This window comes from Notolepis coatsorum (genome assembly GCF_963971535.1).
Source record: "Notolepis coatsorum genome assembly, chromosome: 9".
NCBI classification, from domain to species: Eukaryota; Metazoa; Chordata; class Actinopteri; order Aulopiformes; family Paralepididae; genus Notolepis; species Notolepis coatsorum.
Window position 1 is genome coordinate 55,978,088 of NC_140173.1, and position 13,883 is coordinate 55,991,970.

The window sequence follows — 13,883 nt, forward strand, 5'->3', positions numbered from 1 at the left end:
TCCACTGTCTGTGTGTCAAATCACATTCAGCATTGCCATCTTCCCAGTGTTGTTATGAAGCATGATAGCTAATTAGCCAATGTTCAGCTGCAAAAACGAATAATGTCAATTATGTTATAAGACATTGATATCAAGAGCTATCTGTAGCTACTGCTAGCCGGCTAGATGACGTTAGACAATGCATCATGTATTAAAATAAAGTGAACTATTTAGTTTACTGGATCATTTCGTTGTGATCTAACGTGAGCTACCTATGCTAACAGAGGTCTCATGCTGCCGCAGCCCGCATCCCTATCATTCTTAAACTGAAATGCGCATTTGTTGATATCAGAAGCTATCAGTAGCTAGCCAGTTAGACAACGCCTCATCATGTATTAAACTAAAAATAGTTGACTGTGTAGTTTTGTTTAAACAGTAACGTTAGCTCACGAGCAATAGCTAGTTAGCCAACGCTAGCCAGCACTTGCGAAATGAATACCAAACTGATTATATCAGACGTTGATATCAGGAGCTATCAGTAGCTAGATAACACTAGACAACGCGTCGCCTCATGTATTAAACAAAAGTGAATAGAGATGACTGGGCCATTTTGTTTAATGCTTGTTAAATGTTGAAAGAGCTCCGAGGACGGTGCCCATGCACTCGAGGGTTTGTTGACAATATGCCACGGGTCTGGGAGGGGGAGGAGGAGGAGGGGCAAGACGGTCAGCAGAGTGTGGCTGTGAGAGAAAAAAAATCCTCCGTCCCCGTTTGTGATGCGGTATTCAGCTTAACGCTGCGGTGGCCGTGATGTAACAGCGATACCGCGGTAATCACGGCAGCTCTAGCCCTGCTACGTATTTATTCACAGAATCTACATGAAAGCTAATCCGTTTCTTTACTGTGCATTACAACCTTGTACATGAAACAATGTGCAACAAATTGCATAGTACTTTTGCCCCCCCCCCCCCCCCCAAATAAATATTGTTATACTTCGCATCACTGTATCAATACAATATCGGCATGCAAATAATCAATGTATTGATCCCCCCCCCCCCCCCCCCCCCCCACACCCCTAGTGTGCATGTGTGTTGCATGCGTGTGGTACCCCACCTTCTGCTCCGCTCTCTCCTGGGCCAGGTGACACTTCTCAAGGCCCACAGCCCTCAGGAAGTCTCTGAAGTAGCCGAAGAGGGTGACGATGCCAAAGCCCACGTACGTCATGACGGCCACGTACATGGGCGCCTGCTCACAGGACTCCTGCACAGGTTGCTTGGGGCCAGGACCATTCCCTGTGCCGTTTCTCTGTACAAAAACAACAGGGAGGTATGAAAGGTATGGATGGAATGTAGGATAACGTTAAAAGAATATTTGTCTACATGGGAGGCCCCAGGACCATGTGATAAACTAGTCCCAACTCAAACTGTAGGTGCAGGATAACAGAACAGAATAATGGTTTGCTAAGATGGTCAACCGATATGAGTTTTTACCGGGGGTCAATGGCAGATACGATGTATTTTTTGTATCTGAGAAAATACGATTTAATAACAAAAGATATATTTTCTTAGTAGATCTGCACTCCATTTGTTATTTTAAAATCAACAAAATAAATTGATCACTAGTACATTTTCACCCACTCAGGTAAAGAACTGCCTTACGTTTCAGACTGAGCTTTCAGTCACCTCAGCCTACTAGACTCCCATCTCTCCTCATTCACATTCATAAGCTTTGCTTCTTCCATCTCCTTTTCAAACAGTGTAGTTTCTGGCTGTTGTTTTTTTTTTGGGGGGGGGGGGTCCTCTTTTCCTCTCATTTATTTATTCAAATGTTGTTTTGCCAGACAATGGAAAATGTAGCCAAACTAACACTGTGGTTTGAAATAAAACTATTGAATCTTGAATCTCACTCAGACAGCAGCAGCAACCCCCCTCTGCTCTTCTACCCACCGCTGTAGTAAGCCTGTCCTTTGACCCATATTGCAGGTGAACTCACCTGAGGGGGAAAAACTGCATTCCATGGTTCTGACGTGTCCGGAATGCATACAAATTATGATGCAATTTAAGACACAATACAGTACTTTTGTGTTAGAATACTTGTTGCTAAAAAGGAGTTTTGTATAATAATTGTATACAAACAAGAAAAGAAAAATCCAGTTCCGTGCAGTGTGGTTGTACTCTTTTAGGGTGCTTTTATGCATTTATATTGTGCTTTTTCCCTGTCTTCCGACTACTACTCAAAAGCATTTACAACATATGCCTCACATTCACCCAATAATTTACACACCAACAGTGAAGGCAGCCATGCAAGGTGCTGCCAACCAGCTCATTGGAAGGAGTTGGGGATAAAATGTCTTGCTCAACGACAGGATGTCAGGAAGAGGAGAGGAGAACAGAGGGAGAAAGGTTCAAATGAGGGTGAAACAGGGAAAGTGGGAAGGTAAGATTGTTAGCCTATATTTTCTGTAGTTTGTAAATTATAAATTTATAGGCCTATTATTCTGCAACATGTTTCTTCCTATTCAATGTAATATGGATTATACTCCTTCATGTGGACAAACTCACTTAAGTGGCATAAATGCTTCACCACCAGGTCTGCCCTGCACACACACACAAAGCTAATCATAGCCACAAAATGTCAGCAGTACAGTACTTTATTCTAATAACAAGGGAATACAAAATGTTATGTAGCATCCATAACGCAAATATCTGCTCTTATAATAATTGTAAGAACATGACCATTTATTGATCACTCAAAACAGTCATGAAAGTTAGGTTTCTAAACACAAAATGCACATGAAAATATTGAATTGCAGATTGCTCAGTTAACCCCTCATCTTTGTAATAACCATGCTAGGACAACTCTGAGTGACAAATTGGGTCCCATAAGCCCCTAATCAGAATCCATGCAATGTTGCCGTTTTGAAAACTGTATTTTGGTGAGACACCGGGTTCGAATCCGGCTGTCGGCGTTGCCTCCGGCTTGTGTCATACTAACTCAATTGGCAGAGTTAGCGGGTGGAAGTCGATGGGTGGTAATCTGGACGTTGTGGACAGCGACTCCTACAGGTCGGTTGGGGACGCCTGCACAGCAGAGACAGGAAATGGAGGGGGTAGTGTGAGCCTCCCACACGTTACACCTCGCCACGCGCTGGCAGGTGAAAAAATGTGACAGGCTGCCTCCTCGTGTACCGGAGGAGACATGTGATGAAAGGCTTCTATCCTCCCTACAACCGGCCAGTGGGGGGCATATGAGAGCAACGTTCAAGACAGGGGAAAGGAGAATTGGCACAGCGGCATTGGGATGGGAGAAAAATAGAGAAAGGAGAAAAAAGTGGATAAAAAAAATAACTGTATTTTGGCGTTTCTGCATTCCTTATAATACAATGCAGAATCCAATTATAAAGGTCAGACAAATTAAGAGCATCCAGTAAATATTAGGGATGCCCCGATCGATCGGCCACCGATCGTTATCGGCCGATAATCAGTATAAATATGCTATCTGTGATAATGCTTTATTTTCGCCGATCGTCAAAACCGATCTCATTCGCCGAGTTCCGTCTCAGACACCGGGAGCTGCACTCACTCCTACACAGTGGTGCAGCGTCTGCTCCCTCGTCTGCTCCCTCCAGCCCCCCCCACGCGCATGTAAACACGGGTCTAGTCTAGTGGGACAGGAGGACGGCGTCTCCCTGAGTTAACGTTAGCTACCGTTACAAAATGACCCAGTCAACCATTCACTTCCAGTCCAATACATGATGAGGCATTGTCTAACCGAACGGTATCTAGCCGGCCAGCTACCGATAGCTCCTGACATCAACAAACGCTCCAGCAAGTCTAGTAGAGACGTGTATGATACCTCAGCTGTAGCTCACGTTAGCTGACGCCAGCTCACTGTTCAAAACGAAATGTCCCACTGAACTAAATAGTTCACAGAGGCGCTGTATCAACGTTATATAGCCGGCCAGCAGTAGCCACAGATAGCTCCTGATATCAATGTTTTATAACACTCATTCGATGCGTATTCGAGCTGAGGGCATGTTGTTGAATATGATCAATAGGGTCCAGCTGCAGCTCCGGAGAATCCTGGCCGTAGCTGGAGGCTACTAGAGTACACACAGACAGTGGAGCTTGTTGCGTGGTGGCGATGTCTCGCAGATAATACAAGTACAAGTCTAATTATATAATAAATATATTTTATAAAAAATAAAAAAAATAAAAAAATTATATTAAAATGAATAATCAAATTGTAAAAAAAAAGATATATATAAAATTTTGTTTTGAGAGTTATAGAGTCAAGGATTTAAGTACCCTAACTTTTCAGTTTTTAATAACGCTTTATTGTAAATCATCCCTCAGGGCAAAACAACGTTGTTTAGTAGGGATGCCCCGATCGATCGGCCACCGATCATTATCGGCCGATATTCAGTATAAATATGCGATCGGTGATCAGTGATAATGTTTTATTTTCACCGATCGTCAAACCCGATCTCAGTCGCTGTCGCTGAGTTCTGTCTCAGACACCGGTGGTGCGGCGTCTGCTCTCGAGTCCAGCCCCTCCCGCACGCATGTAAACACGGGTCTAGTCTAGTGAGACACGGGAGGACGGCGTGTCGGGTCTCCCTGAGCTAACGTTAGCTTAGCTACCATTACAAAATGACCCAGTCAACTATTCACTTTTAGTTTAATACATGATGAGGCATTGTCTAACCGAACGGTATCTAGCCGGCCAGCTACCGATAGCTCCTGACATCAACAAACGCTCTAGCAAGTATAGTAGGTAGGTATGATACCTGTTAGCTGTTAGCTCACGTTAGCGCAAGTTAGTTCACTGTTAAAAACTAAATGTCCCATTGAACTAAATAATTCACTGAGGCGTTGTATTAACGTTATATATCCGGCTAGCAGTAGCTACAGATAGCTCCTGATATCAATGTCTTATAACACTGATTCGATGCGTATTCGAGCTGAGGGCTTGCTGAGCACAGTTAAGAAACGTTATACCAATAGGGTCCAGGTGCAGCGCCGGAGAATCCTGGCCGTAGCTCGAGGCTACTCGAGTATAGGTCCAGCTGCAGCTCCGGAGAATCCTGGCTGTAGCTGGAGGCTACTAGAGTACACACAGACAGTGGAGCTTGTTGCGTGGTGGCGATGTCTCGCAGATAATACAAGTACAAGTCTAATTATATAATATTGTAGGAGACGGGAAATCACGACCAAAGAGAGTGAAGTTTCTTTGACCACACATCAGTGTGCATCATTTAATAGCATAGCCATGGATACCACAACAAACAAAGTCAAGCGTTAATATGGCCGCTCTAGATACCCCGGATGCCCTGTGTCCTTAAAGTGACAGTGTAGGTGGATTATGTCCCGTCCAGGTAAGTGCCCATGTAAGTGCCCACTACATATGTCCCCCCAGAATTCACCCTACTAACTCACAAAACGGGTCGGTAGACGGACCTCCCGACCATAACGGCTCCGAACAACTGGAGCCGGCATATGAGCTACCGTGGGACCCCCTGGGTCCTTGCGGTGGCGGGGAGGGCAAGGTGCCTAATGGGCGGTGAGGGACTCATATTTTCAAAAAGCGACCTAGGGTGACGAGGTTTAACACGGGGAGGTCGCCCCCGCCGCGGGGGCTGAGCGAGTGCCATGGGGTGATCCACATCCAAGTGAGCTGGCTTAAGCCTGTCCACCGAGACATGTTCCGGTTTACCGCCAATGTCCACCACGAAGGTCTTACTTCCCGTCTGTAGGACCCGAAACGGGCCATCGTAGGGGGGTTGAAAGGACCCGCGGTGGGCATCGTGCCGTATGAACACGTATTCCGTCGCCTGGAGGCCGGGTGGAACACGAGTCTGTGGCAAACCATGCTGCGAGGTGGGGACCGGCACAAATGCCCTAGCGTTCTCCAAGTTTGAAACGCGCTGCTGGGTCGCAGACCAGGGGTCTGTGGTGTCAGGTAAAAACTCCCCGGGGACCCGCAGCGGTTGGCCATAGACCAGCTCAGTCGACGATGACTGGAGATCATCCTTGGGGGCGGTCCTGAGACCCAACATGACCCACGGGAGCCTGTCGACCCAACTACCATCGCTAAGGGTAGCTCGGAGAGAAGCCTTCATGGACCGGTGAAACCGCTCACACAAACCGTTAGCCTGCGGGTGATAAGCGGTAGTGCGGTGCAGTCTCACGCCTAAGTTTCTGGCAATCTCGGACCAAAGCTCAGAGGTGAACTGAGGTCCACGGTCCGACGAAAGGTCAGACGGAGCACCGAACCGGGCCACCCACGTATATATAAACGCCCGAGCCACATCAGTGGACGTTGTGGATGACAGCGGAACGGCCTCTGGCCACCGAGTGGTTCTGTCCACCATCGTGAGGAGGTATGTGAAACCATGCGATGGGGGCAATGGACCCACCAGGTCCACATTCACATGGTCAAACCTCCTTTCGGGCACGGAGAACTGGGCCAAAGGAGCTTTAATGTGGCGGTGTACCTTAGCGCGCTGGCACATCACACAGGTCTTAACCCACCCGCTCACATCCTTTTTCAGCCCGTGCCAAATTAACTTGGCTGCCACCTGCTTTTGAGACGCCCTGTTACCGGGGTGAGAGAGACCATGTATGATGTCAAAAACATGATGTCTCCAACTGCTGGGCACCACGGGTCGCGGCCGCCCCGTGGAAACGTCGCACAGGAGTGTGCCGTTAGCCTCATTAAATGCCACATCCTCCAGCCTGAGTGCTGTGATGGCCGTCCTGTAGGCCTGAACGTCCAGGTCGGAAACCTGGTCTGAGGCCATGCGTGCATAGTCTAAACCAACATGGACGGCCCCGATCAAGGCCCGAGAAGAGACAGTCTGCCACTAGATTGTCCCTGCCTGCGACATGCTGAATATCCGTGGTAAACTCTGAGATATATGACAGGTGCCTCTGCTGACGGGCAGACCATGGCTCACTTACTTTAGCCATAGCAAAAGTGAGTGGCTTGTGGTCTACAAATGCCGTGAACGAACGAGCCTCCAGCAGGGAACGGAAATGCCGCACGGCCAGATAGAGGGCGAGGAGCTCCCTATCAAAAGTGCTATATTTGCACTCATTAGGACGAAACTGTCGGCTAAAAAACGCCAGTGGCTGCCAAGCCCCACTCACCCACTGCTCGTATACCGCTCCAACAGCATAGTCTGAAGCATCAGTGGTGATGGCAACAGGGGCGTTGGGAAGTGGGTGTGCCAGCCTGGTTGCATTGGCCAGGGCGGTTTTAGTATCGACAAACGCCTTGCGTCTCTCGTCCGTCCAGTCCACCACATGTTTGGCGATTTTACCCCTGAGAGCCTCGTAAAGAGGTCGCATTAGCTGAGCAGCCCGGGGGACAAACCGATGGTAAAAATGTACCATGCCAAGGAACTCTTGCAGAGCCTTGATGGTGGGTGGCAGTGGAAAATTTGCTATGGCGTCAACCTTAGATGGGAGGGGAACTGCCCCATCTTTGGTGACGTGGTGCCCGAGGAAATCGATCCTAGACAGCCCAAACTGACATTTAGCTGGGTTAATTATGAGCCCATGCTGACTGAGTCGGTGGAAAAGGGTCCTGAGATGGGACAAGTGCTCTGCCTTGGTGGTACTGGCGACTAAGATGTCATCTAGGTAGACAAACAAAAAAGGCAGGTCCCGTAACACAGAGTCCATCAAGCTCTGGAATGTCTGTGCTGCGTTTTTAAGCCCAAATGGCATGCGCAAGAACTCAAACAAACCAAAGGGAGTAATCACCGCCGTCTTAGGGATGTCCGCTGGGTGGACCGGCACCTGGTGGTAACCTCGAACTAAATCTATTTTTGAAAATATGAGCTTCCGGGCCAGGTGGGTGGAAAAATCCTGAATATGTGGAACCGGGTATCGGTCCGGTGTGGTTACCTCGCTAAGGCGGCGGTAATCGCCACACGGGCGCCACCCGCCGGCAGCCTTGGGGACAATGTGAAGGGGTGAGGCCCATGGGCTGTCAGAACGACGGATAATACCCAGGTTCTCCATGTTGGAAAACTCTGCCTTGGCCACGGCCAGCTTGGCAGGATCTAGGCGCCGAGCCCGGGAGTAGACTGGCGCACCTGCCGTAGCGATGTGATGCTCCACACCGTGCTTATTGGTGGAGGACGAGAAAGTGGGCTGGGTAAGGACAGGGAACTCAGCTAGCAGCTGGTGAAACTCATCTGTAACAGACAACATGTTAGACAAACCCACAGGAGGCGCTGCCCCGACAGTACATTCAAACGAACAAAAGGTGGTGGCGTCGATCAATCGATTGTTCCTGACATCCACCAACAATCCATAGGCACACAGAAAATCAGCACCCAGCAGGGGCACAGACACATCAGCAGTAATGAAGTTCCAGCTAAACCGCCGGTCACCAAAACACAACTCCACTAGCCTACTGCCATACGTGCGGATCGTAGTACCATTGGCAGCTTCCATAGGGAGCCCATGCCCGTCGGCCAGGGTGTCCACCCTTGACGCAGGCAGCACGCTTCTCTGTGCCCCTGTGTCGCACATGAAACGCCTGCCTGAGATGTTGTCCCGAATAAACAGTAGCCTGCCGGCCCCACCAACGCTCATGGCCACTGTTGAGCGCCGGCCCGGGCGTTTCCCGGCCCCTTGTAAGTACATGGGGGACGGCATTGGTTAGCCCTGGCTCCATACTTTGTGTGAAAGAAACACCAGCCAGTGTCTCTCCCTCGCTGGCGAGGGGCTGCCACCGCAGCAGCGACGGTATAATCCCCATGGTGAGAGGTAGAGGGTTGGTCATGATAGAACACGGCCGTACAGTGTTGCTGCTGGCTGGCCAAAAAGAACTTATCCGCCTCCGCGGCTAACATACGGCAGTCATTTATTGTTGTGTTGGCCAAGGCAGCCCTTACCTGAGCCGGTAACTGGCGCAAGAACAGCTGTCGGAAGAGAAAATGGTTGGGCTCATGTTCTCCCATCAATGCCAACATCCTATCCATAAGCTCGGACGGTTTACTGTCGCCCAGACCTTGCAATGAAAACGGCCGGTTAGCTCGTTCCACCTCAGACAGTTCAAAACACTTCAACAAGTGTGCCTTCAGCGTGCCATATTTATTGTGCGCCGAAGGGTTTGTGAGTAGACTCACCACTCTGGCTGCCGTGTTAGTCCCCAGCACAGCGACAACGTGATAGTACTTAGTGTCATCCTCCGTTATTTTCTTTATTGCAAACTGCGCCTCCGCCTGCACAAACCATGCAGTAGCTTGCGTTTCCCAGAACTCTGGCAATTTCAGCGCAACTGCTGCTTCCATAAACTTCAGCGCGACTGCCTGTTCCATTGTTCAATCGTTCTCGAAAGCGTCCAAGAACGTCAGGTTCACCAATGTAGGAGACGGGAAATCACGACCAAAGAGAGTGAAGTTTCTTTGACCACACATCAGTGTGCATCATTTAATAGCATAGCCATGGATACCACAACAAACAAAGTCAAGCGTTAATATGGCCGCTCTAGATACCCCGGATGCCCCGTGTCCTTAAAGTGACAGTGTAGGTGGATTATGTCCCGTCCAAGGTAAGTGCCCATGTAAGTGCCCACTACAATATATATATTTTATTAAAAAAAAATTATATAAAATAAATTTTAATTTCTTTTAATCAAAAACGATCGGTATCGGATCGGTATCGGCCGATATGGCTCACGACGATCGGTGATCGGTATCGGTGGCAAAAAACGTGATCGGGGCATCCCTAGTTTAGTCACATTTCTAGGGATTGTGTGCCTTAAATGTATTTAAACAAAACATGAAACAAGTATATAGGCTACTGTAGGCTTACTGAAGTGAACAGATATTGAATAATTAATTGACAGAAGCATCATACGGATCCCCAATGTTTTGATTACTATTTCACGTTTAAAAAAAGTTAGTTTGTTTATCACGCCTTTTTCTGAGATGCGCTGATGTGTATAAATGTCCGTTCTATATACCGTGAACTTTCATTCATTTGATCTTGCTCCGAGAAACAGACCCTTCTGAGAGATTGAGATTATACATTATTCTATTTGTATGCTGGTGTAGGTATGTTGATATATATATTTTTTTATAAATGACCTATAGCCTACTAGTTATGTCTCCCGTTGTATTGGTTTGCCCTTGTGGACATAATGCGCAACAATAGATATTCGAATGGTTCAAACCCAGGCCATCAGGCTGCTCAACGAACAATAAACACTATGCAACAACCATCAAATGCACACAGCACACACATCCACACGCACACACTCACTTTAAACAAACAACACACTGCAGCACCCACTCTCCACACTTTGGAACAGTGGTTCTCAACTTGTCTAGCCTCGGGACCCAACATTTTCCATAGTCATTAAGTCGCGACCCAAATTTTTTAACCACTATGATTTATTTCAAGTTTCTTTTTTGCAGTAATACGCAATCTTTCATGCGCTGTTAAAAACATGAAATAAACACAAACACTATGGCTAAAAACCCAATGAAATAAAATAATAATAAATAATATATGCTTCTTAGCAGATTTCTTAGCTTAACATAACAGACCTAAGTTTGGGGGAACTAATGGGATAACTGGGGTTGCAACAAAAGTGCTACTAGGGCTAAAAACCCAATGAAATAAAATTATAATAAATAATATGCTTCTTAGCGATTTCTTAGCTTAACATAACATACCTAAGTTTGGGGGAACTAATGGGATAACTGGGGTTGCAACAAAAGTGCAACTAGGGCTAAAAACAAAATGAAATAAAATAATAATAATAATAAATAATATATGCTTCTTAGCAGACTTCACCATTAGACTTCCCAGGGAACTAATGGGATAACTGCAGATGTTGTTTGCTCCTGACAAGAGTCTCAAAGTCTGGGGTGATGGTAGACAAAGCAACTCTGAGGTCATGCTCAATGTCCAATCTGTTCCTCTGCTTTGTCTTCAGCTGGACCAGAGCTGAGAAGCCACTTTCACAAAGATAGGTAGTGCAAAAAAAAATAAAAACACATCCGCGACCCACTCAAAATGGCCCTGCGACCCACCAGTTGAGAAACACTGCTTTAGAACACCTAAACACACTTTATATTTATTGGTAAAGGATTTGCACTACAACCCGTACACCTTACTGTAAATTGTACCTCATCCCATTCCTGCTTTGCACTATATAGTATTGTATATTAGTACATTCAGGGTAGGGCTGGGCGATATGGCCTAAATATGATATCACGATATTTTCTGACCTTTCGGCGATACACGATACGCATCAAGATGTTTTTCTTTTTTTCCCCAAACAATTCATTATGAGGCTTACCAAGACAGTATTTGAATTTGCAAGCTAACATTAAAGACAAAATAAAATACCCATGCATTTAGCATTTTTATATTATATATTAGATTTAGATTATTGGATTATTAGATTATATATTGCATATATTTAGCAATGAGATATTATATGATTTAGATATGAAATATGATGAATTGAAAATGGGGGAACCCTGATGTAAACAAGACGAAAGTCTTTCTCTGGTCTGCATCCCCTTAACAATTGTATGTATTGAGCTGTACTGTACGGTACCCATTCTGCAATATGTTAATAAAGTTTTAAATCAATCAATCAATCAATAGGATTTTAGCATTTTTATGAAACTACTGTATATTTGTATGTCTCTAAATGTTTTGATGAATTGAAAATGGAGGACCCTTATGTAAAAAAGCCGAAAGTCTTTTTCTGGTCTTCATCCTCCAGTCAGTCCACTGTTGTTGTATTGAGCTGTACTGTATTGTACCCATTCTGCAATCGTTAATAACGTTTTCATTCATTCAATCATTCAGCCGGCAATAGAATAATTTTGATTGACAGTCGAGTCTGCCAATTATGTCACACCGCTTGTACCCGCCCTGCTGTTCTTAGCACCAATCGGCAAGCGCTATTCTTTTTTTACATTCCTGAATGCCCTCCATTGATTTTAACGAGAGCTCAGCTCAACGACAACAACAACAGCTCACCGCAGCCGACGAGTGATTACTAGCGCACCGCAGCATGACAACGAGGCATAATGATTTTACTGCAACAAATGTTATAATAAAAGCCTTTCCATACATCTGTCTGATTGAAAACTTTATTAACAGACCGCAGAATGGGCACGCACAACTCGGCACGGACTGAGATATGAACAGTAACGCTTGCTATCTATGTCGTCATCGGACGGTGCTATGTTTGGGTAAATACGCTGATGTGTAACTATATTATGTGTAACTATATAATGTTAATGCCACAAAACGAATGCCTTTGTTAATCATAAGTACTAACTTTGATGCAGTAGTGTGTGTGTGGGATAGGGCTGCACGATTAATCGTTTTTTAATCGAAATCGCGATTTGGAATGATGCAATTATCAAATCGCCAAGCCTGCAATTAAAAAAAATCGAAAAAAAGTTTGACGCGACACAATCCTCTTGGGCAAAACATCACGATATCCACGATACGTTAAAAAAGTGTATCGTTAATGAACTGTACCCGATATTTATATAATATCGTCATATCGCCCAGCCCTAATTCAGGGAGCGAAATAAACTTTTTGACTCACCGGCCAGTGGCGGGTAGATGGGAAGAATCTACCCGCCAAGCAGATTTCTTACCTGCCAACTTTTTTTTGATAAAAAAAAAAAGTATTATTATTTTATATAATTTTTTTTTTAATAAAATATATATATTATATAATCATACTTGTAGTTGTATTATCTGCGAGACATCGCCACCTCGCTGTCTGCAAACAGCTCCACTGTCTGTGTGTATACTCGAGTGGCCTCCAGCTCCAGCAAGGATTCTCCGGCGCTACAACTGGACCCTAAACTCTTACTTTCAGCATGAAAGGATTCTCCTGCGCTGCACCTAGAACCTAGTCAGCAGCCCGCATGCTGATGCGATGTAACTGGACACTTGCTGCAGTTGTTGATGTCGGGAGCTATGAGTAGCTAGCCAGCTGGATAACGTTACACAATGCCTCATGTATTAAACTAAAAGTGAATAGTTGACTGGGTCATTTTGTAACAGTAGCTAACATCAGCTCACGGAGGTCTCTCTGACTAGACTAACGTCAGTCACGGTGACTGTGTGTTTACATGCAGCATACAGAAACAGGTGGGGAGTATAGGAGCAGCAGCAGCAGCAGCAGTGGGCTCGCTGTGCTCAGACAGCGAGTGAGAACTCCGCTCAGAATTGAATCATGATTTTCGGTTTTCACATGACCATTTGATTGGCCGCCACACGGCGGGCAGACGTCATAGTGGGAGGCGCCAAACGTATAAACTGAGCGCAAATGGCGGGTGGCGCTCTCTAGTTTCGCCCCCTGAGTACATTGCATAGTATATTGTATGGTAACTCAGTTACTTCTATTCTGCATCGAACATTGTACATATGTCTATACTGAACACTGTGACTTCTATTTTTACTTCTATTTTTAACATGCTATACTATTTTATTTCATACTTATCTTGTCTAGCAGTCTCTGGAGCGTAACAGTAAGAAGCATTTTGTATAAAAGTATTCTGTACTTCTGTATGACAACTATTAAAGAAACTTGAACTTGAAACTTGTTTTTATTTTTTGAATATTTTAATGTCATTTTTGGCAACTTTTGACAGCCCTACACAGCATACAGGTTGAGTGTGTGATGGACAGACCTTTTAAATAGACTGCATTACCTGTTCTCATGACCATTAAAAACACAATATATAACATTTACGCATTAAAATGTTAAAAACTACCTAGAGTTGTAATTTGAATCAAGTAATTTTGTGCTAGATGTAGCCGCCTATCAATGGTGTCGTGTCCCCGTTTCCCCCCTTCCCAACGGGCTCCATAGCATGACAAACTGCAGTGCCTCCG

At 45.6% G+C, this 13,883-nt stretch overlaps 1 protein-coding gene across 1 annotated transcript in view; it reads right to left on the reverse strand.

Moving 5' to 3' along the window:
• sptlc3 (serine palmitoyltransferase, long chain base subunit 3) overlaps positions 1-13,883 on the reverse strand; it is a 154,603-nt gene that overhangs the window by 123,553 nt on the left and 17,167 nt on the right. Inside the window, exon 2 of the mRNA XM_084321704.1 lies at positions 1,093-1,284. Within this exon, the coding sequence (XP_084177830.1) occupies positions 1,093-1,284 (192 nt within the window). The remainder of the gene's footprint in view (positions 1-1,092; positions 1,285-13,883) is intronic.